The following is a 21,248-nucleotide window of genomic DNA, read 5'->3' on the forward strand; positions in this document are numbered from 1 at the left end:
GAGACTCATGTCAATTGTCAGCATCAAAGATGAAATTGCAAAAAATGTTGCTAATCGCGTGAAAAATACCGGTGACACAATGACAGGTGAACTCAGCATGAATGGAAACAAGATAGTGGTTTTAAGAGATCCAACATCCCCGGAAGATGCCGCGACAAAAAAATACGTTGACGTTAACTACAGCACCGTTGACGGTAAATTATCCACGTTGCGGGCCGACTATGACGTTCACATAAACGCGTTTACAAATCTGAGAAGAAATTTTAGAAAAATTAGTGAAACCGCAGAGGAATTCTTTGGTAATCCGTTGACCGTTGACGCAAAACTCGTTGATATCAAAACTAACATTGACACGATCAAACAAACACAGCAAGATATCGTAAGTGGGATTCCTGGGATCGTTAATAAAACTAGTCTGATTAAAATCCCACCCGAAGTAACTCCCGGGCATATTACTAATATCGTATACACGATATCATCTGGATTCGCAACATGGTCTAAACAAAATAATACTATCAAATATACCGCAACAGTCACTGGAGTGTACAGACTGTCTGTGTTCAGTGCTGCAAAATTTGAGATATTTACAACATATCTTTGGAGGCTTTCCACCGACAAGTTTTCCGGGGTTGTGACTATCATATTAAATAGCGGAACCGAAGAAACATTTATACTGGAAGCAGCCGATAAGAAATTAACCGCAACATCTTACTGGTGGCGTTTGGAATTTGTAGCTGAAACACCTCAATTGGTTACTGCGTAAAATAACAATGGCATTGACAGCGTCAACGACAACATTAAATGTCCAGCATGATGTTGCACAACATTAAAAGATACGATCAAGGACGCTAATGGCAATCAGAGTTAAAAACCATCATCGACAAATACACAACAAAATTTGAAAAATATAAGCGACGTGTGGTCATTCTTGACGTTGCAGTATACTCGGTATCCGCGTTAGTTGCATCCACCGGAGTAGTATTATCAGCGCCAACGCCAGTAACAACTGCAATCGCAGTAACAATGTTCGTTTCATCATCAGCGGCAATCGCAGGTGTTTTTAATATAATCGCGAAAAAGATATCAACGTGCACGAACACAAAACTATGCGACGCTCTTACATGATTAAACACAGCAACAGCAGCATACTCAAAATTATCGTCGCTGATATCATCAAGCCTCAACGACGAAACAGTATCAGATTCCGAATTCGCTTTAATGGTTAAGACATACGCAGACTGCAAGCAGTCCGATTCCCACCATTTGAAAACAACGAAAATGAATAATAACAGAATTACTTCAGCAGATAGCCGCAAATACAACTCCAGTAAGGACCATAATGATAACAGCAAGCTCAGCCACGCCTGAATTCAGTATTAATTGTCCAACTGCGATTCCGGTAAGCGAGATCGCGCTGGCACGGTTGAGAGTATACCACAGTTGGCCCAATATCAAATCAAAATCATTTGGTGGATTACCAGCAAACAATTCGTCTGTGTTTGCAAATAAAAATAAACAAGATGGTACATCCGACTGGAACGTTGTTGGAATACCAACCGGGTCTTATCAAATCGAAGAAATCAGTGAGGAATTACAACGTCGAATAAAAAATATCACCGAGAAAGAATCCAAGATAGCAATAACAGCTCATGAACCAACGCTGTCTTCCGCAATTGAGACAAACTCCCCCTACTACGCCGTGGATATATATCAGAGTTCGATCAGAACAGTGTTAGGATGGCCTGAAATCCCACCCGAGGCGACTCCATCGTTATCAGAACCGAAAAAGTCTGATTTTACCTCCGACAAAATATCGTATCATAGTTATATTCCAAAATATGAAAATAATCCGTTATGGAAAGTCATAAATATTAATTTGTGATTTGAGACCACATCGAGTGGTACTCGACGTTGGGGGTGGATTATGGATCACCTTTGCAACCGTATCTCGAGGAAGATATCAAAATTACTCTTGAAGATATTAGTCGCGAGCATGAAACGCAACAAAAAAAATTACGTCAATTATTTACCTAGTATCTCCTTGACACGTCGTCGGCAAAAAATGAAATTATTAAGCAAATTGAAATATTAAATCAGCTTATATTCGACATGGAAACCGTTCATCAAACTATTATACAAACAGCATTGGGATGGAATAAACAACAGTTTTTAACTATATATAAAATAACACAGGCAGATCTGCCGAATTTTAAATTTTCTGGGTATAACGCAGCTGAGTTAAAAAAATCCACCATCAAAATCATCGATGAGTTTTTCGTTGATATATTCGCACAGTACAAAAAACACTACCACCGGCAAATATCGTTTGACACAATAATAATCCAGAGGGGCAAGGACGACATGTATCCCCGGAAATCGTAAATATAACCCCTGTGTTCGCGGTCAGTCTTGTGTATGATGTAATCGATAACAGCTACAGCACGGACACAATAATATCCAATCAAGCCCAGCAGGGATTCATTCTTTATTCGTTCACGCCAAAAGATCCACCTGGATTTTTGATTGTGTAAGAACCGATCAATCCGGTCTATCTACGATGCCATAATCCACTGTTATCAAGAATAAATTTCAAACTAACAGACCAATTAGGCCACTTATTGGATTTGAGGAATGAAACGGTAAATATTAATTTACTTGTGCGATCGTAAAGATCTGCCATCGTAAAGATCTCATCGTGAAACTGTAAACGGTTTTAAATCTACGATTCAAGAAAAAAGTTCTCCTGGCAGTCAAGGTGGATATCTTTTAACTGACTGTCGCTCAGAGTTATAAGAAATTTATTTTTTACTGAAAATCTGTCGAATTTCTCAACGTTGAAGGGTATTTAAGTAGTCAAAATCGTGTTCATCGACTGATTTCTCAACGTTGAAGGTATTTAGATAGTCAAAATCGTGTAAATCGACCAATTTGTTAATTCGGAAAGTATTTAGTTAGTCCAAATCGTGTGCATCGACTGATTTCACAAGCAAGTATAATAATTTTATTTTTTGTGCACGGGCAACAGTAAAAATATTTTATTTATATATATTTTGTGCACATCGACTGATTTGCTAATTCTAAAGGGTATTTAGGTAGTCAAAATTGTTTAAATCGACCAATTTGTTAATTCTGATAGGGTTTTTATAAGTAAACATCATGGAAATCGACCGATTTACTAGTAAATCGTGCAAATCCAGCAATTTTCAGTGAAAAAAAGACATATAATATTGTCAGTGAGAAACAACAAAAAAATAATATTGAAATCTTTAGTAATCAGAAATTTATTTTTTACTTTCGATTTCATTTCCACGTGCCTGATTTCCACGTACTTGCTTGATAAAATCAACTTTCGTTTTCGATCGCTTCACGATCTGACATAATTTTTCTTAATTGTCTCACATGAGAATTAAATATCTTTTTTGCTTCATATTCAAGAGATAATTCCGACCTAATTTTTTTCAGTTGCACGAAACAACGAAAACAAATTCCTTTATTCGCGTTTCTTCTACTGTGGCTAGTGATTGCCACATAGCCGTCTGAATTTTCTTTATAAATCAATATTGTGATGGCAGAATATATCTTCCTTCGTGTTTAGCCTCCTGCAGTGTTTCAAAATCAGAAATGATTTTTTCAGGATTTAATTCATCAGATAAATTTATACCGTCATGTTCTAATTTTTTAATAGCAACAATTCCATCATTGATATTTTCGTAATTCATTATTATATATAAAAACTATTATACATTTAAAAGAAAAATATTTTAGACCAAAAGTAAACAGTAGCTATGATGAGTGGTTATCATTTCATGGGTCCCTGCACTGTGTGTCTTTCATTGTTTGAGACTTTGTCTTTGTTTGAGGCTTTTTGTATTTGTTTGAGACCTTCCTCATGACCGTTTCTTTTGGCCAAACATTCTTTCTGGTGGGTACCCATGTGACTTAGAGCTTCTACATCGACGCTACTGTTTATTTTGCGGGCGTCACCAGCGAATTTTCTAAGCGAAACGGAATGTTAGAATATCCAGAAGGCTGCCTGTGCACTTCAATTGTATGTACACCTCCCCCGGATCAAAACCCGAGGTGAGTAAAATGTACTCATCACGTTGTTTGACGTGACGAGAGAGGTGTACATGCGTTGCTGGCGCCCCCAATTATATAGAAAACCCTATAAATTGGTACCGTCGACAATATGCCTGTTACGAGATTCGAACCGCTGACCCCCAGAACAAGAATCAGCTGCGCTACCAATGCGCCATGGCTCTAATCTATTGATATAGGATTTAAAAATTATTATGTAGTTAACCGTTACAGACAGTTAACAATTTCCAGCTGAATTTTAGTTCACAAATTCAAGTTTGTATCCAATAAGTCAGATTTGATAATATATATACCAGAAAAAAACAAATATATTGTCTGTGAAAAAAATATTGTTTATCGTAAATAAACGATTACGTCTACCTGTACTGAAAATACCTTGATAAAATCTACGGGAAGTAATCGTATACTTCCGTGTTAATCTTACAGGTGTAACACAGAGAATTATTTACCTGTACAAGTGTTTACACAATAGACGGTTCGCCACAAACCCTGTTTCGATTGCAAAAAAATAATAGAACTTGAAATTTATTTATTTTTTGGATAACATATTACCTATAAAAGGTTAATGACGTGTATTGCGCAATGTTCTGAAATCAAGGGAGGTAACTCCACAATTGACTTTTACACACTCGTGGCAGAGTTATCTGTATCTAGCACCAATGGAATATAAGAGAACGAAATCCAGTTTCCAAGCCGGTATGAAAATGAAGATTTGATTATTTCATCTGCAGCACGTTGGACCGAGCATTGGTGAATACCAAAATATTTGCCAGCCGCGTTCATTGATTGAAATATCATCTCTTCCCCGGTCTCCACATTGAAAGATTTAATCGCTCTTTTTCCAATGGTCTTAAACCGACCAGTCCCTCCTCGTACAGAATTTTCGCTAGATGTGATAGCCTGTAAATTTTGAAGAGAATTATCGAGTTTGTCGTTGTTGATGTGATCGATCACAAGACCGTCTTTGATCTCTCCAAAGAAACACTCGAATACAAACCTTTGATTATAATAACTTTTCTTCCAAACGGTAAATCTAAGATAACCAGCATTATTAACTATACCAACTGGTTTCTTCAGCCGACAATGTCTAACTATGCCATTCACGAGAGGCTTCCTAATTCTTAATGGTGGGATGTTCAACAAATTCTTGATTCATTTATATAATAATATCATTTGTTTAAATTATAATTTGTCTGAGAACTTATTTAAATAATCCTCTTCACGCTTTATAGCTCTATCACTGTCATTATTTTGTTATCATAATATCTTTTGAGTTCCCTGCATCGCTTACCACAACAACGAGCGCACAACTTTGTCTTTCCCCGGACTCCGGCACCACATCGGAGACATGGTATTGGTCCTAAGCTACCATTACGAATACACTCTGAATGTTGCCCGCAGAATTCTTTCATACAGGATTTGCCACATGGTGTTACAGATCCTACCATAAGCCATTTACACTGATTCATTATCTATAATATTTAAATGTTTGCCTTAGTTATATATGGATGAGTTTGAGAGATTATCCAGAATTAAGCCCTGGAAAGCTTCCAGATTCGATCTTGACAGACTAACCCCTGACTCGCGGAGGCGAGCCCTGACTAATATGATTGATATTATCAGAGGTGCCAAAAAAGAATTTCGTGATGATGGAGCATCTCACGTGTGGTCTACATTCAAAATTATACGCGATGACAAAGTCATCGTCTTTGTCATTGATGCTACAATGAACGATACACGAGCGAAAGCGATTATCGATTACCCCGATCAGAAATATCTTCTCAGAATAAAGTTTATTGTGCAAACAGTTTCCGATACGTGGATTATTCGTGACAAACGTGATCCTGTCCTTGCTAATGGAAAAACTGCTGTATTAAGTAAAGATTCCAAACCAGGAATGTTAACTGGGATTGACAGACCACATTACGCTCGATCGTATCCTGTGACTGCAGTTGTTTATGGAATTTGTCATCTAAATGATAGACCTAACATTAATGATCTTGCCCGGATGAGATTTTCAAAGTTGAATTGTGTAGCCGAGCGAGTAATGGAATATTTTACAAATGCGAAGCGCGGAAACGGTTTAACTGATCTGCGACGTGAAAAAATAGCGAAGTGGGCTGACTCGGTCAAGGATACAGGAGCGTCAATAAACGATGTCGCTGAGTTATCAAGTAAATTAAAATTTCCAGTGGTAGTAAAAACGTTAACGGGAGAGGTTTTATGTAAATCGCCGAATAAATCGAGAGGGGCACCAATTGAAATTATTGATTATAACGCTCACGCGTGGACCTCCGCGGTAACAATATTTCCACGAGATCGTGTCGTGAGATATTACTTGTCAGAGAACTCTGGGCAAAATTCCCGGGGAAACATATTCGATGCTATCAGCCAGGTAAAAACGATCCCGTTTCAGTGTGGTTGTTTAAGAGTTCTGAAGATGGCGAGTATGATCAATTTGTAATACCTAACGGTGAATTATATCGTAAAGAATCTCTTCACGAAGAAATGAAAAAACTTGCACGGAAATATTCAGAAAACACTGAGCAATTATTAACCAATTGTTTTACAGTGCCGTCGGTTGCTGCCCATGATACTCGAGAAAAGAATTCATGGAAACCATCACGCGCTGAGTTTCTTAAAGTTGTCCAGGCGAGTTGTGTCGAGTATGGTCACCGTGGTTTATGGAACACTAAGTATGATATCACCGAGATGATTTCCGTGCATATCCGCGTGTTATCCGGGAAGTTTTCTCGGGATGGGCGAGTGTAGTGAGTATTTTGCGCGATTTGGACATCCTACAAACGAGATGACACGAGTGGCGATTAATGGATCGTTACCTGATTTACCCCTGACAGTATTTGCTCGTGTAGTGTCGTTTGAATTTGCCGAGAATCTTCATCAGTGTTGTTATATTTGGTTTGGTAGACACTTCTCGGAGCGATGCTGGGCACCAATAGTGTTATTGAGATATATGATCGACAACCGCGTATTAATATCGTTGACGATGAGTGAAGCAATTATATCATATCGGAAGCAGACCTCAGTTTGGTTACCAACAACGGAACGTATCAACGTAGACGAGGTCATCGAAGAATATAAGCGGGAATGTCCAAATACTCCTATTGATGTCATCGTTGATGATGCTCCTAATATTCTCAGGATTAAACTCAGCAACAGTGAAAAAACCGCAAGGGATCTCGGTAGAAAAGTAATCGGTAAATTTACTCAGGGTGGTGCATCACTCACGGTTGATTATGGATGATGTTGAATTAGATTTATAATTGCTGATGCCGCTGCGAGAAATATATTTTGTAATCGGGAAGACGCTTACTTGTCTGACGGAACACGGTTGGGCATGATTGTTAGTTACATTGATGGAGAATATCCTCATTATACACATTTAAGATCTTCAATGCTAGCTTATGTTTCTATAAATTTGCTATCGATGATAAATAGATTTCCTGACACTGCAGTTAGAGTTGCAACGGATTCATTTTACTTGAATAAAAAATATTCAGAATTACTGGCTCGTTTCACAAGCACTGATGAATTATGGGGTTCGTGGAGAATAAAAAAGGGAATGCTACATTGTTATTGTGAATCTCCGGATGTTGCGGTTAAAGATAGTTATCGCAAATCAGAATTATCAGAATTATCGTCGGAGCCATCCGTGTATGATCCAGTATCCAGACACAAAACGGTTTATTTGAACGGGCCGGGAGGTTCTGGTAAGACAATCGGGTAATCGAATTATTTCGACGGAAACACGATGATATGATTTTGCTAACACCAACACACAGACTTGCCAGGGAGATGAAACAACGAGGAATCAATTCTTGTACTTATCACAGGTTTTTCAAATACAGCGGCGGTGTGTGGACTCCAGATCGAATGGGAGAGAAATATATTCCAAAGATCATTATTTGGGATGAAGTGTGCACAGTGCCGTTGGAAATATTAAAAACATTTCTCGATTGGTTGTTTTTTGAAAAATACAGATGTACTAATGTGCGGCGATCACGGTCAACCACCTCCGTTTATTGGACCATCTCCACACGATTGGCTGAAGAATTTTGTTGATTATTACTTGGAGATAACTGATGATCACAGATCTCTTGATGCAGAATTAAAGCAGTTTATAAAATTAATCAGAATGCATCCGAACAAAATTCAATGTGAAATAGCGCGTAAAATAATTTCAGAAACTTCTATGAACGTCTTTTGGGAAACATGGAGACCAAACGATCTGATAGTGGCAAGTAGAGAGATAGTCAGAGACACACTTCAATAGCGGCTGTTTCAGTTACATAAAGAAAAATTTCCAACATTGCCAGTGCCGCTGTGTTATCGACCAGCTGATACGCGACGGCAGAATATTGACGTTGATATACCAGGACAGACCGAATCAAGGAAACAGAATCTTGTGTTGAATGATATTGTCGCAGTTGTTGTCAGTGTTGTTGAGGATGCTCTACACGCTGATAATTCCCCGTGGACGCTTGGATATGCGATGACAATTCATTCATCACAAGGACTGACTATCACTGACACAGTTGTTTGGATCGTTGATGATCGCATCGAATGGTCGAACTTAGTTTACTTGGCGGTGTCCAGAGTCAGACGAATATCTCAACTACGAAGAATTGTGTTAGATGAGTCAATGACCGTTAAAATTAAAGACAATGACAAGTGTGACAACGATATAATAAGAAAAAAATTAGCTGGTTATAAACAAAACGAAAAAAAAAACAACACTATTTTGATCTCGACGTTGACATTAACACGCTGAAACAACAGCAGAATAATCACTATGCGAGCTGTAATTGTGTAATGTTATGGCAGTATTCGAGTAAACACCCAAGACAATTTACCGTAGACAGAAAAGATAACCGTCTTGGTCATACACGAGAAAATGTGATGCTGACCTGTCTTGAATGTAATCGACGCAGGGGCGCTAGTTAAGTCATCGCGGTGGTAATTGTGTGTCTTCGGGAATTACTTGTAATTGTTCACGTGTAAATCCACGCTGAGGAGCAGTTGAATCCAGTCTGTAGATTGCTGATCTACCCGTGGATCTTGTTATGTTAGATATCTTATGTGTGGTAATACTCCAAATAGGACCAGTCGCTCTTTTTTTACCACCTTCAAGTTCACCGGGCTCATATCAATATTTCACAGTGTCATTGCCCAGCACTGGCTCTGTTGTAAAATCACGTCGTTGTACGGGTATATGCTTTTTGTGACTGCGCTAATGGGTTTCATGTTGGTTGTTCGAGTTATTTCATTTTTTAATGCAGTTATCACGCTTGGTAATCTTGCAACCCATTCACGAGATCTCTTGTCCTGAATGAATTCCTTCGCGAATTAATATCCAAATAACCGCTCAGCAAGTGTTCGATTAAATCGTTCAACAATTGCCTGATCACGATGAATTGCAGTATGTAATCGTCTGATGGTGACGTTATGCTGTTTCATCAGCGATGATACTGCACCCTGAAATTCTTTGCCAGGATCATATTGTAACAGCTGTGGCCATCGCAAGGGTCCATGTTGATAAATTCGTTTAAACGCAGAAGCTACTTCAGTTGCAGTCTTTGTTGACAACGGTTATGCTTCTTTATATCTACTTGCAACGTGAACTACAGTTAGCGCGTACTTGTATGTTATTTGACGTCTTTGGATTTTAACGGTATCGTGTGGTAGAAATAATATATCATCTTGATGAACTTCATTAGGAACACTAACATCAAAATGTGCAAAGTGAATTTGCTTAGGTGGTGGTAGCTAAATTTGCCATATTGCCTGTTTGGATAACCACTTTTTAGCAGTAACACACGTAACTTTTGCTGCTTCAGCGAGTTTACTAATCGCTGCGTTACATTTCCAATATCCTCTTGGGGAATAATAAATCGATTCCATTTATAATTAATTACCAGCACCTAGCGCTAATTTACCTTTCATTGCAGATCTTACAAACCAGTTAGCTAATGATTCCTTGAAAGATTTATTCGTAATGGAATTTAGCGCGTGAATTAATTTCACATCTGCGATATGCCTATCTTGTAGATTTTTACTTTTATAAGCTACATCATAAGCATGACACGCTTTACCAATAACGTTTATTGGGTACTCACCTGGTTTTGGTTGGTCTTGGCTGTCAAGTCTGATATGAAGTCTGGTTCTAGGGCCGCAGTAATTATATCCTGGAAGATGTTTTTCTCCTGGATATTTAGCCCACGGAGTTCCCGGTAATTTTCCTAATTTTGCTGCAATATCATCTCCTCGTTTTTTTTAATAACATTATTTGACTTTGACTGTGAGAGAATAAATTTAAATGTCTTTGTACCGCATCGTTCACACTTACCTGTAACCGCTGATCTGTTATTTTTTGCTGTAACAGTTGTTAGATCACCTGTTGGGGTACGTGTCCTGCATTTCACACAATATAAATCCATATTCTTTTTATATATATCATGAATGTAATTGATTTTCCGCGACAAGAAAACAAGAGTCAGTCAAGCATCATGCTGCGCTACCAAATTCTGTCCGTATGATCATAATTGGACCATCTGGAAGTGGCAAAACACAACTGCGACTTAATTTGATAATGATATGGCTTAAGTGGGATAAGTTGTATTTGGTAGCTCCGTTCGTGGACGACCAGCGGTGCTATGATGTACTAAAGGATTTTAATGAAAATGCAAAATCGTTAAATGAAAACGGAGACGATGTTGTTGAATTTATCACTGATATCGATGAAGCGCCAAGTATTGATGATATTGATGGGTTTATTAACAATTTAGTCGTGTATGATGATGTAATGATGGACAGGCAATCAAATCCTGCTATAATATTTTCCAGAGGCAGACACAAAAACACAGATGTGATTTATGTAACCCAGCGGTATTCACAAATACCAAAAGTGATCAGAGATAATTGTAATATTCTTGCTGTGTTTAATGGAGTTGATACTCACACATTACGAAATATTCATCAGACCTGGTGTAGCGGTGATATGGACATAATTAAGTTTAGAAATTTATTTTGTCAGGCTCAGTCAACCCCGCATGGATTTATAACAATAAATTTACATGATCCTCGAGCACGATATCGAGTAGGTCTTGATACGATTTTTGGATAATACCAGCAAAGATGGCCGCGGCTCCAACTTGGCACCGACACAATCGCATATTTTCCTTTGATGTATCGCAAAGAAAAAAACTTATCAGCGATAAGCGGGTAAGCCAATTTGTCATCGACGGAGTTGTCTTACGCTGGATATCGCGGGTTTTTGTTGTTGTTTTTTTTGCGATTTTCCAGGAAGGCTTATTTTGCGAAAATACGGGTACCATTTAGAGTCTGTTCGCCCTCTCTGCTGCTAACGTGAATACTCAAATGTCTTAATGCTCTTAGGACGGGCCCCACAAATGTTGATAATTTGTATCCATGGGAACACGACACCCAAGTTGATATGCACTCTGCTATCATCGGCCCTCAGCTCGTATCTCTGGCTGGTATAAACTACGATATAAATAATAACTATTTACTCACAGTGTCCTAATTAAAGGCAACTCATGCAGGCACATGTAACTTAATGATTACATGCATTTAAATAATCACAATTTTGTTTTGATTTTGGTTTTATTTTTTCAGCTACAATTAAATATTTTAACCAGTTCTAGAGACAGACTATGACCTGTTCTTACTTTGCTCTATCTCATAGAATGATGTACGTGCAATTTTTAATTTGAAAGGATTTGCGTATCAAGATCGAAAGCATTCGTCATACTTTTAGAAACATAGTAGACACAGCAGACATATGAACTTAAAAATCTTTCTTACGCTTTTATGTAAGATTCTCTTTTTTTTCTGTACACCTCTATTGTCTTAAATTGCAGATGGACGTTCAACTGGGGTGTCGTATAAGTAGGGGTAGAGACTATCCAAATTATCGGGGCTTGCACTAAGACTACTAAGGAAATAAATAACTTTTAGAAAGACGTTGGTAAAACTTAGCAAAATATTAACCGATCGTCCCGTACTGTGTTAAGAAGCAGACTTTCCTTTATTCAACCATACATGGCACTATCATCGGAGATGACAAGGGTATGTTTGATTGGTGCGGGTCCTATCGGCATGTCAATGCTTTACAACTTAGCAAAGATGGAGGAACATGGGAGACATATTCCCAATGTCAACTACTACGAGAAGCAGGCGGACTGTGGTGGGCTGTGGAACTTTGACTAGAAAACGGGTAAGTTGAACCTTTGGTCATAATGCATTATTAGTTTTTTATCATTTACATCTTGGGGGATCTGATTTTGCAGGTTTCATAATTTATAAAATAAACATCTCTATAAGTTCGGTTAAGACTCTATTGGCACAAATTAAGTAACAGAAAGGAACAAAACCGACACGTTTAGTAAAATTTAGCAAACAATTTAATCATCAATGTTATAAAATGAAAATCTAAAAGGAACTTAGAGTATTATGAAATGAATAAAAATAATATTCTGAAAAGTTATATTAAAGTCCAAAAGAATGAAATGTTCCGCATAAATTTCAGATCCAAGTATATACTGGTCCGTCAGAAGACCTGACGTGTCAAATTAGCGTTGTCCGGAACTCCTTCGAGTAATTCTCAGTAGTTCCAAAATGATATTATTGTCCGATGAGCACTTTATATTTCCACTGAATAATTCAAACAAATGTATTCATCTCAAATATTATATAAATACAACATTATATATTTCTGCAGACTTGATGTTAAAAGAAGCACACATGCAATACGAAAACTACCCATCTTTATAGGTGATAAAGCTACCTACGTGACAAATCGCACATTTCCAACACCGTAGAAGAACTCGTATGAATTAAACCATCCAGTGGTGATTAACATAATTCTTCTAAGATACCACCTGTCAGGCTTGTCTAATTGGGAAAAAGACCGAATCTGTTTACTAATACTTTTGATATCAGTAACTGTCAACACGTACGTAAGAATTTCTTTATCAATCCAAGTCATTTTTGGAGGATTCTTATATTTCCTTCGTGATTCTTCACTGTCTTTAATTAGAATGTTATTGTATGTAAAATCTTTGCCTTTCTCTATCCTAATAACATTAAAGTATACCGTCATATACTTTCATATCATATCTTCAACGTCCCATTCGTCGATCTTCTCTCTGTTAGTGTATATATATATATATATATATATATATATATATATATATATATATATATATATATATATATATATATATATATATATATATATATATATATATATATATAATTACCGCTCCGGTGGCCTAGTGGTTAGAGCGTCCGCCTCGGAAGCGGGAGGTCGTGGGTTCGAGTCATACCAAAGACTTAAAAATATGGTACTAACAGCTTCCTCGCTTGGCGCTCTGCATTAAGAGGTTAGTGTTAGGACTGGTTACCCTGGTGTCAGGATAATGTGACTGGGTGGGATATCATGCTACGTGTCTGTGACATGATGCCCCAGTGCTAGACAGCACAATAAACTTCCACAATGCAGACATCGTAGCGATATGACTGAATTTTTTTTAAAGCTACGTTAAAAATCCTAATCACACACACATACACACACATACAAAACACCTCCCCTAACGTTATATGTATTTTTCATTTTTCTTCTACATAATTTCTTTTTCTATCAAGAATCCCTAATTGTTTCTTGGGCCCTTTGTGTATATATGTGTCGGTGTTTGTGGGTGGAAAATGGTTATATATATAAACATTTTCGAATAAATGTGTTCAGCAGTATTTCTGAACGCATAGCGAGATACGTACAACGGTAAACCGCAGTTATATTAGGGACAAACAATTGACTGTTCTGGACCATCGACCTGAAACATGATTATTTAAAAATAAAATTCTTGTTTTGATTTGTGTCAGATTAACACCATATTCGAGCCATTGTATTATTTGAAAACAAAATAATTATCTAGAGTTATAAGAAACTAACAAACTCAGATCCAAAGAAAATCGTAGACCACCCAACGAACATTTAATGATAAGCACCTTGTAGTAGAGGAATTTCACACTCTGTGAAAGTCATTGTGCTGCCATTAGAAAGATTGTTGAAAGTGTATGAAGAGTTGACACTGAAGCGTACGAATCTGTAGTTACACTATTGATATAATGGGCAAGGAAACTGAGTGGGATGCCAACATTCGGGCAAGATATTTATCAGAGAGGGGACGTAAACATAAAACACTTTCTCAACAAACGAGTAAATATTTTGTGGACTTGAGATATTACAGAAACTGCAAAAGAAAACAAATGGAATAGCTTTCGATCAGGTTTTGGACATTTTAGATATCTGGTATGTTTTGAACTAATGTTAGATTATTCGGTTAAAACAGTTTTCCTATTTGGCGTATATTGTCCTTCGTTTTCCAATTCTTAAATAATAGTGCTATGTTGACTGTTATCCTCGTTATGTTACCATAGGGCGATGGAAGATGGTCAATGCAAGAAAGTATGTTCGCCTCAATTCTATTGTAAAGAACGTGTTCTACAACCCTGACAAAGATAAGTTCACTGTCTGGGCTAGGGACCTAGATGAAGATAAAGATCTACACCTGGAGCAGTTTAGTCATAATGTAGTGGCCACTGGACATTTTCTGTCCCTAATATTCACTACTTTAAGGGTGTTGAAGCCTTCCTGGAAGCGTCCTTCAAAGCAATGACTTCCGAGATGCTCGCCAGTTCAAAGGTAAAAAACTGCTAGTGATAGGATCCAGTTCCTCAGCTGTGGACATTTCACTCCAGTGTGTAAAATATGGGGCTAAAAGTATCGCATGTTGCTCCAGATTGGGACCCATGGGTTTCAAATGGCCGGCAGAAATTCAAGAGCAACTACTTCTGGAGATGATAGAGGGACAAACTGTTTACTTCAATGATGGCACATCGACGGAAGTATATGGTATACTGTACTATACGAGGTATAACACACTTTCAAGCTCCTGCCGGACAGAATGTGTGACGGATCTCGGCCGAGAGAATGGATATCAATACAACTTGGACTTGAAAGATATCTTTAGTTACCAGAACCAGAAGAGGAAGGAAAGCATAATTACGTTTCGGGACAATGTGTTCAAATCCAAGTTCACATGCATGGTTGCATGCAAATACAGCAAACCGATCATGGTTGCTTTTGATGACTGTTATGATGCTTTCGATTGTTAAATCTCCAGCGACTTGTCTAAAGTACCAGAATCAGTGGAACAGAAATATCGGCCATGCTGTGCATTAGACATGTACCTTTACAGTCATTTCCTCGGCTACACTGCAATTATATGTATTAGACATATTCATGTCAGCCATTTGCTAGACTGTACTACAATGCTATGTATTAGACATGTTCATGTCACCCTTTTGCTAGACTGTACTCTAATGCTATGTATTCGACATGTTCCTGAAATGGTGCCACCTCCCCCAGGCTTTTATGGGTTCAAGGAACCCTGATAGTTTGGCCTCAATCTGTGGGTCCATAAAGGTCCCTTACAGTTGAATGGTTGGCTGTCATTAGTGGGAAGGAGAGCCCAGGAACGGACCTGGTTGCTTCACATCGCTGGTTTCTTGTTGCATTTGCCTGGTGTTTCTTGCGGTTTTTTTTCCTTTTTTTCTTTCTCAAAATGTTCTAAAAAGGTGGGGGGGGGGGGTTCTATGCTGTTTATAGAGGTTGTTAGTAGAAATCATGTATGAAGAGAGATTTTCGAGGTTATTATGGTGTTGCTAGTCGAGGTGTTTAGGGTGTGCTTCCTGCATAATGTTATTTCTAAGCTATTAGATAATGGCTCTTTAAGTTATTTATTTATTAATGTTTTTAGAGATTGAATGTTATTTATGCTTTATTTAGCAAGAGACCGGAGTCCTAGCCGATTACATGGTTCGTTAAGAACATCTAGGACCTCCGATTTTGCGGTTTCTATAGTTTTTGATAGGTGCTTCGTAAGTGAATTATTTATTAATATTTTTATAAAATTGAATGATATGTTATGGGTTTTTATGTGGGGGCTTCTAAATTTATTTAGCTAGTTACTGGGTCTTTTGGTTTTGTGGGGATAGTAATTATATTTTGTTCCTAAGTCCTGCTGAGTCTATGAATTTATTTATATTTTTATATGCTGATTGTTTATTGTTATTAGAGTCCAATGTGGGGGCTTCTAAATTTATTTAGCTAGTTACTGGGTCTTTTGGTTTTGTGGGGATAGTAATTATATTTTGTTCCTAAGTCCTGCTGAGTCTATGAATTTATTTATATTTTTATATGCTGATTGTTTATTTTTATTAGAGTCCATAAGAAACTCTGGGTATGTGTGTGGTGATCCAATCTCTTTTTGGTTTTTGAGAAATATGTTCCTAGTGGGTTGATATTTTGGGCATATATTGAATACGTGGTGTAGATCTTCGGTGGTGTGGCAGTTAAAGCAGTTAATGGTTCCTGGTTTGGGTCCTATAAACCTTCCAAAACTGCTTGCTAGTTTAGTTTTTCCAGTTATTATCCTGTTTATGGTTTTCTGTTCTAAATAGGTATCCTTAGGTAGCTGTATGTTCCTATCTACGGTTTTGGGGGTTTCATGGTGCTTTTTACCTTTTGTGGAGGAGTTCCAAAAATCTTGCCATTTTTGGTCTATACATATTTGTGCGAAGCTTAGTGCTTCTGTAGAGCTATAGTTAAGCTTGATAGAGTTTTGATCTCCTAGTTTGATTTGTGCAACTTTTTCTGCTGTTTCATTGCCAGAGATTCCAATGTGCGACAGTATCCACATAAGCTCGACTAACTGATGTGTTGGTGATATCGTGGATTAATTGACATGCTCTGTCGAGGAATTGTTCCCTAGAGTGTGTATTGCGATTTTGGATCGATTTGATAACGCTTAGGGAATCGCTTATAATGACTGTTTTAGATATTTGGTTGTCTTTGATCCATTGTAGTGATTCAAGTATAGCCCAGAATTCAGTAGTATAAATGGAGCAATAGTCAGGTAATTTGGATCCCGTTTATATATTAAATTCAGGGATGACTATTGCTGCTGCTGTTCTTGGTGGGTTGTTTGTTTTTGATCCATCGGTATATATTTTAACATAGTCCGGGTATTTTTGGTTGATTTCGTTTACCAGTACAGGTTTTAGTAAGTTTTCTTGTCCTTCTTTATTGCCTAATTTGGTAGCTTCAGTGTTAATCCTTGGTGGTTTTTGTAACCATGGTGATTTGTTCTGATCTGTATTGTTTGTTGCCTGTTTTTTTAGTAGAGGTAGCTTTTCTCTTAGTTCAAGGATTACTTTGACGCTTGGTGTGGTGGGTGTGATTTTGGGTTTGAAGACAACTTTGCACTTGTTTATAGCTATTTTGGTGGGATGGTTGTCTGGGTGGGTATCTAATCGAATGGAATATCGGAGGAGCAGTTCTTGCCTACGTAATTTTAAGGGTAGTTCTCCTGTTAGTGTTTGTAGTTCTTCTAATGATGTTGAGGGGAGTGTTCCTGTGCATAATAGTAAGGCTTTTCTCTGGATAGTGTCAAGTTTTTGTAGTACAGTTTGCTTAGCCGAGTTTGATGCTTGGCAACCGTAATCTAGTTATGATCTAATTAGGGTTTTATATATATTGAGGAGGGTTTCCTGGTTGGATCCCCAGTCAGTCCCTGTGATGTTCCTGAGTAAATTGAGATTTTTGTTACAATTCTGGGTGAGTTGTTCAGTGTGCTGTTTCCATGTGAGGTGGTTGTCAAAGAACATTCCTAGGAATTTTACTACTGTTACATATTTGATTAATTGATTTGTATATAGAAGTTTGGATAGACTAGGTTGTTATTTCGTTTTGGGGGTGAATATGATTGCCACAGTTTTTTCATGAGATATTTTGAAACCCCATTTGTCCGCCCATCTCCCTATGTTGTCTAAGCTCTGCTGGATTTCTTTAACTACTGTTTTATTGGCAGAATTTCCATTCCTCCATATGCCACTATCATCTGCAAATTGTGACAAGTTTATTTTTGTGGAGGCTGCATTGAGGTCCAGTTATTCCAAATTGGTTTAGTTTGGCCATTAGTCCATTGGTCCATACTAGGTCGAATGCTTTTTCTAGGTCTAAAAAAACCGCTATGAGGTTGCAATCGGTTTTCCTCTGTGCGTTAAAAGCGAGTTTGATTTTTATTTCCAATCTGAGAAGTTGGTCAGTGGTGGACCGTTTGTTCCGAAAGCCACATTGATTTATGGAGAGTATGTTACTGGTTTCTAGGTGGTGTTTTAACCTATTTGCGATTATTGTCTCCATTATTTTGCAAATATTGTTTGTAAGGGAGATGGGTCGGTACGAATTTATGTTGTTGGGATCTTTACCTAGCTTAGGGACTGGTATTACTATGGCCTGTTTCCATTTGGTGGGTAGTTGGCCTTTATCCCATATCCTTTTGTGCTAGGTTACACAGTTGCAATGAAGAAACCTAACGTTCTGAAATATCCCGTTGCTGGAAACATAACCGTGTGAATTTGATAAATAAATGTCGCAAAAGTAACCGTGCTTGGATAGAAACTCTTCCACAACGAAATGATACAATATTACACCCCATGAGTCATGGGATACATGATCACGTAGTTTAATTGAAATTATATAGCTGTCCGTAAAAGAAAAAAATACAAAATACGGAGTTGTATTAAAGTCTTTTATTTTAGAAAAGCAAAGTAAATTGTTATCGGTTGTAATGATACAAATGATTAGGAATTAGTTTCAGCAGCGTGTCATGCCAGAGAAGAAATGAGAGTGAATATGTAAGAGAAAATGCAATACCTAAAAACACCCATCATTGTTTTTCTCTACCTGTGTGTTCAATCCACCCCTTTCCAAGTACTATAGCGCAAAATATGGATATTCCACGCGTTAAATGTGTGTTTTTATGTAAAGATACTGAGATAACTTCTCTGTACATTACACAGCGTTTGCGCATTTCTTCAATTCGCTTCGCTTAAACTTAAATGGCGTTAATATTAAATGTATTACGGTAATATTTTCCATATTTGATCGACATCGCTGAAAAAGAGGCCGATGCGCTGTTTTCTTTTCTTTTTCTTCAGAAAATTAATTTGCTGAAATTAATCTTTCATTTTTTCTTGATTCTTTGCAACACATAGTAGATTACTTGTTACACACATTAGATTGATAGCTACACACATTCAAATTAGTATTTTCTTCAATAATTTTATGGGTTTCGTTTTCTTCCTTTCTTCTTTTTTGGCTTTACTAGCGAATTTAATATTTCCTTTCCTTGGAGCTTGATGTCCTCACGTGTTGTGAAGCCTTCATTATCCTGATCATGGTCAAAGTAAATCTCGTCTGTTTCACTAAGATCATCCAGGATCACACGAACTCTCACGTTTTCTTGCGGTATTTGCGTCTCCAGATACTGGTGAAACTATGAAAAAGAAAGTTTGGTTCAAGAACCCATGGCATGTGACAAGTTTAATGGAATAAAAATTGCATATTTTAATTGTATGCTTAATATGAAAAGCTGAATACAAATTACATACGAGTTAAAGACAGACAGATCGATAGACATATTCTGTTCACCAATCCTTGCACCGAAGATGACTAAGGATCATTTGGCTTATATTTATTATATATCAGTGAAATACTCTATCGATAACTGACGATAAGTGACATACAACGTCCCGTGTAAATAAATGTAAGTGGCATGAAAATACAAGAATTCATGATCACAGAATGACCGGAAAGTCTGAAGTACAAGGAAGCTCATCATACCATATTGCCCGGTGTGAGTTCATACAAAATCTTCAGGTTACACGTACTGACCAATGAAAACTCAACAATCTGTCAGAGATGGGGTGTTCCATCAATCGACAGCTGGGAAACGAAAATCTCAATCCATATTGCAGTAGCATATTAAACAGACATATTATGTGGTTAGATATTACAGGAACACAATTACATATATGTATTTTATTGAAAACTTACAATATTGAAAACACAAATTATTTATTCAATTAAATTTAAGATCCTATTCAATATGAAAAATTTAATTTTCACCGCATCAAATGGGCGATCTTTTGCAAAAAAAGCAATAGCAGATTAGCATAATAATGCTAGAGTGTTTATATTCAAGGTAGAGGTCATTTTACAGAAAGGGTCGCAGGGGTCCTCTTACAGGTGTTACATACTGCAATTATAGCCTTGACAAAATATTTATATTGTTGTTGCAAAATTAAAGGTTCATCAGCATAGAATGCTAAATCAAAACACATACAATGGATTGAATGAAGCTTGAATTAAAGCAGATTACATCGCTATGTGCAGCAATGTGCTGAAGCCAGTCTCTATTTTTATATTGTGGACGTCATGTACATTATGGAAAGAAGTCCAATACTTACCTTTTGGTTTTCAATCTTACTGATGACAGTAGGCACGTATTTCTTCAGCCCCAGTTCCGTGTAAAGCAGTCTAAGCTTCTTAACGCACTGGTCCAGGTCTCCTAAAGGCTCGCCATGTGAAAAGTTGTGAGCGGGCTATTACCAGAATAATAATAATAATAATAATAATTAAAGTTCTTGCAAATCAATTTTGATTTCATTTAGTCAAATGCATCGTGAATATACATTAATAGCTTATATATATATATATATATATATATATATATATATATATATATATATATATATATATCAGTGTGTGTGTGTGTGTGTGTGTGTGTGTGGTGTAAGGGCACAAGAATCCAATTATGTATACTCGACCAAATCTAGGAATCTAAAACAAACCATGACAAACAAAGACAAAGCCGGAAAGGAAAAAAGGTAGAATCTCCAAGTTACTAAGCTCAAATTTTAAAGACAAAATTTATAGATAAAAAGCATCCTCTTAAAATGTCTAAGACTTCAGCTGGTAAAAAAAAAATTACTCCATGACTTGCCTCTTCCGACATGCAAAGGATCGTGTTCGGCAAAGCATGAGGAATATCTTTGATGATGACGGTTCACAGTCCTTCCCGAATATTCTTACCTCAACGCATACAGTTTGTTAGCTGGTCCATTTTTATAGGTATTCATCAATACGTAAGTGACAAAATGAATAAATCATTTATGATTTACACACTAGCAAATACAGT

At 37.2% G+C, this 21,248-nt stretch overlaps 1 protein-coding gene across 2 annotated transcripts in view; it reads right to left on the minus strand.

The window, feature by feature from the left end:
* Positions 1-18,829: 18,829 nt before the first annotated feature.
* Positions 18,830-21,248, minus strand: part of LOC149778299 (outer dynein arm-docking complex subunit 3-like) — a 64,911-nt gene continuing 62,492 nt past the window's right edge. For both annotated transcript variants that reach the window (XM_089939115.1, XM_089939114.1), the window contains 2 exons: positions 20,518-20,652; positions 18,830-19,544 (listed from right to left, as the gene is read on the minus strand). In XM_089939115.1, coding sequence (XP_089795241.1) covers positions 19,332-19,544; positions 20,518-20,652 — 348 coding nt within the window. In that variant the 3' untranslated portion in view covers positions 18,830-19,331. The remainder of the gene's footprint in view (positions 19,545-20,517; positions 20,653-21,248) is intronic.

Source organism: Sinohyriopsis cumingii, chromosome 17, assembly GCF_028554795.1.
Source record: "Sinohyriopsis cumingii isolate HCF-2022 chromosome 17, ASM2855479v2, whole genome shotgun sequence".
Lineage (NCBI taxonomy): Eukaryota > Metazoa > Mollusca > Bivalvia > Unionida > Unionidae > Sinohyriopsis > Sinohyriopsis cumingii.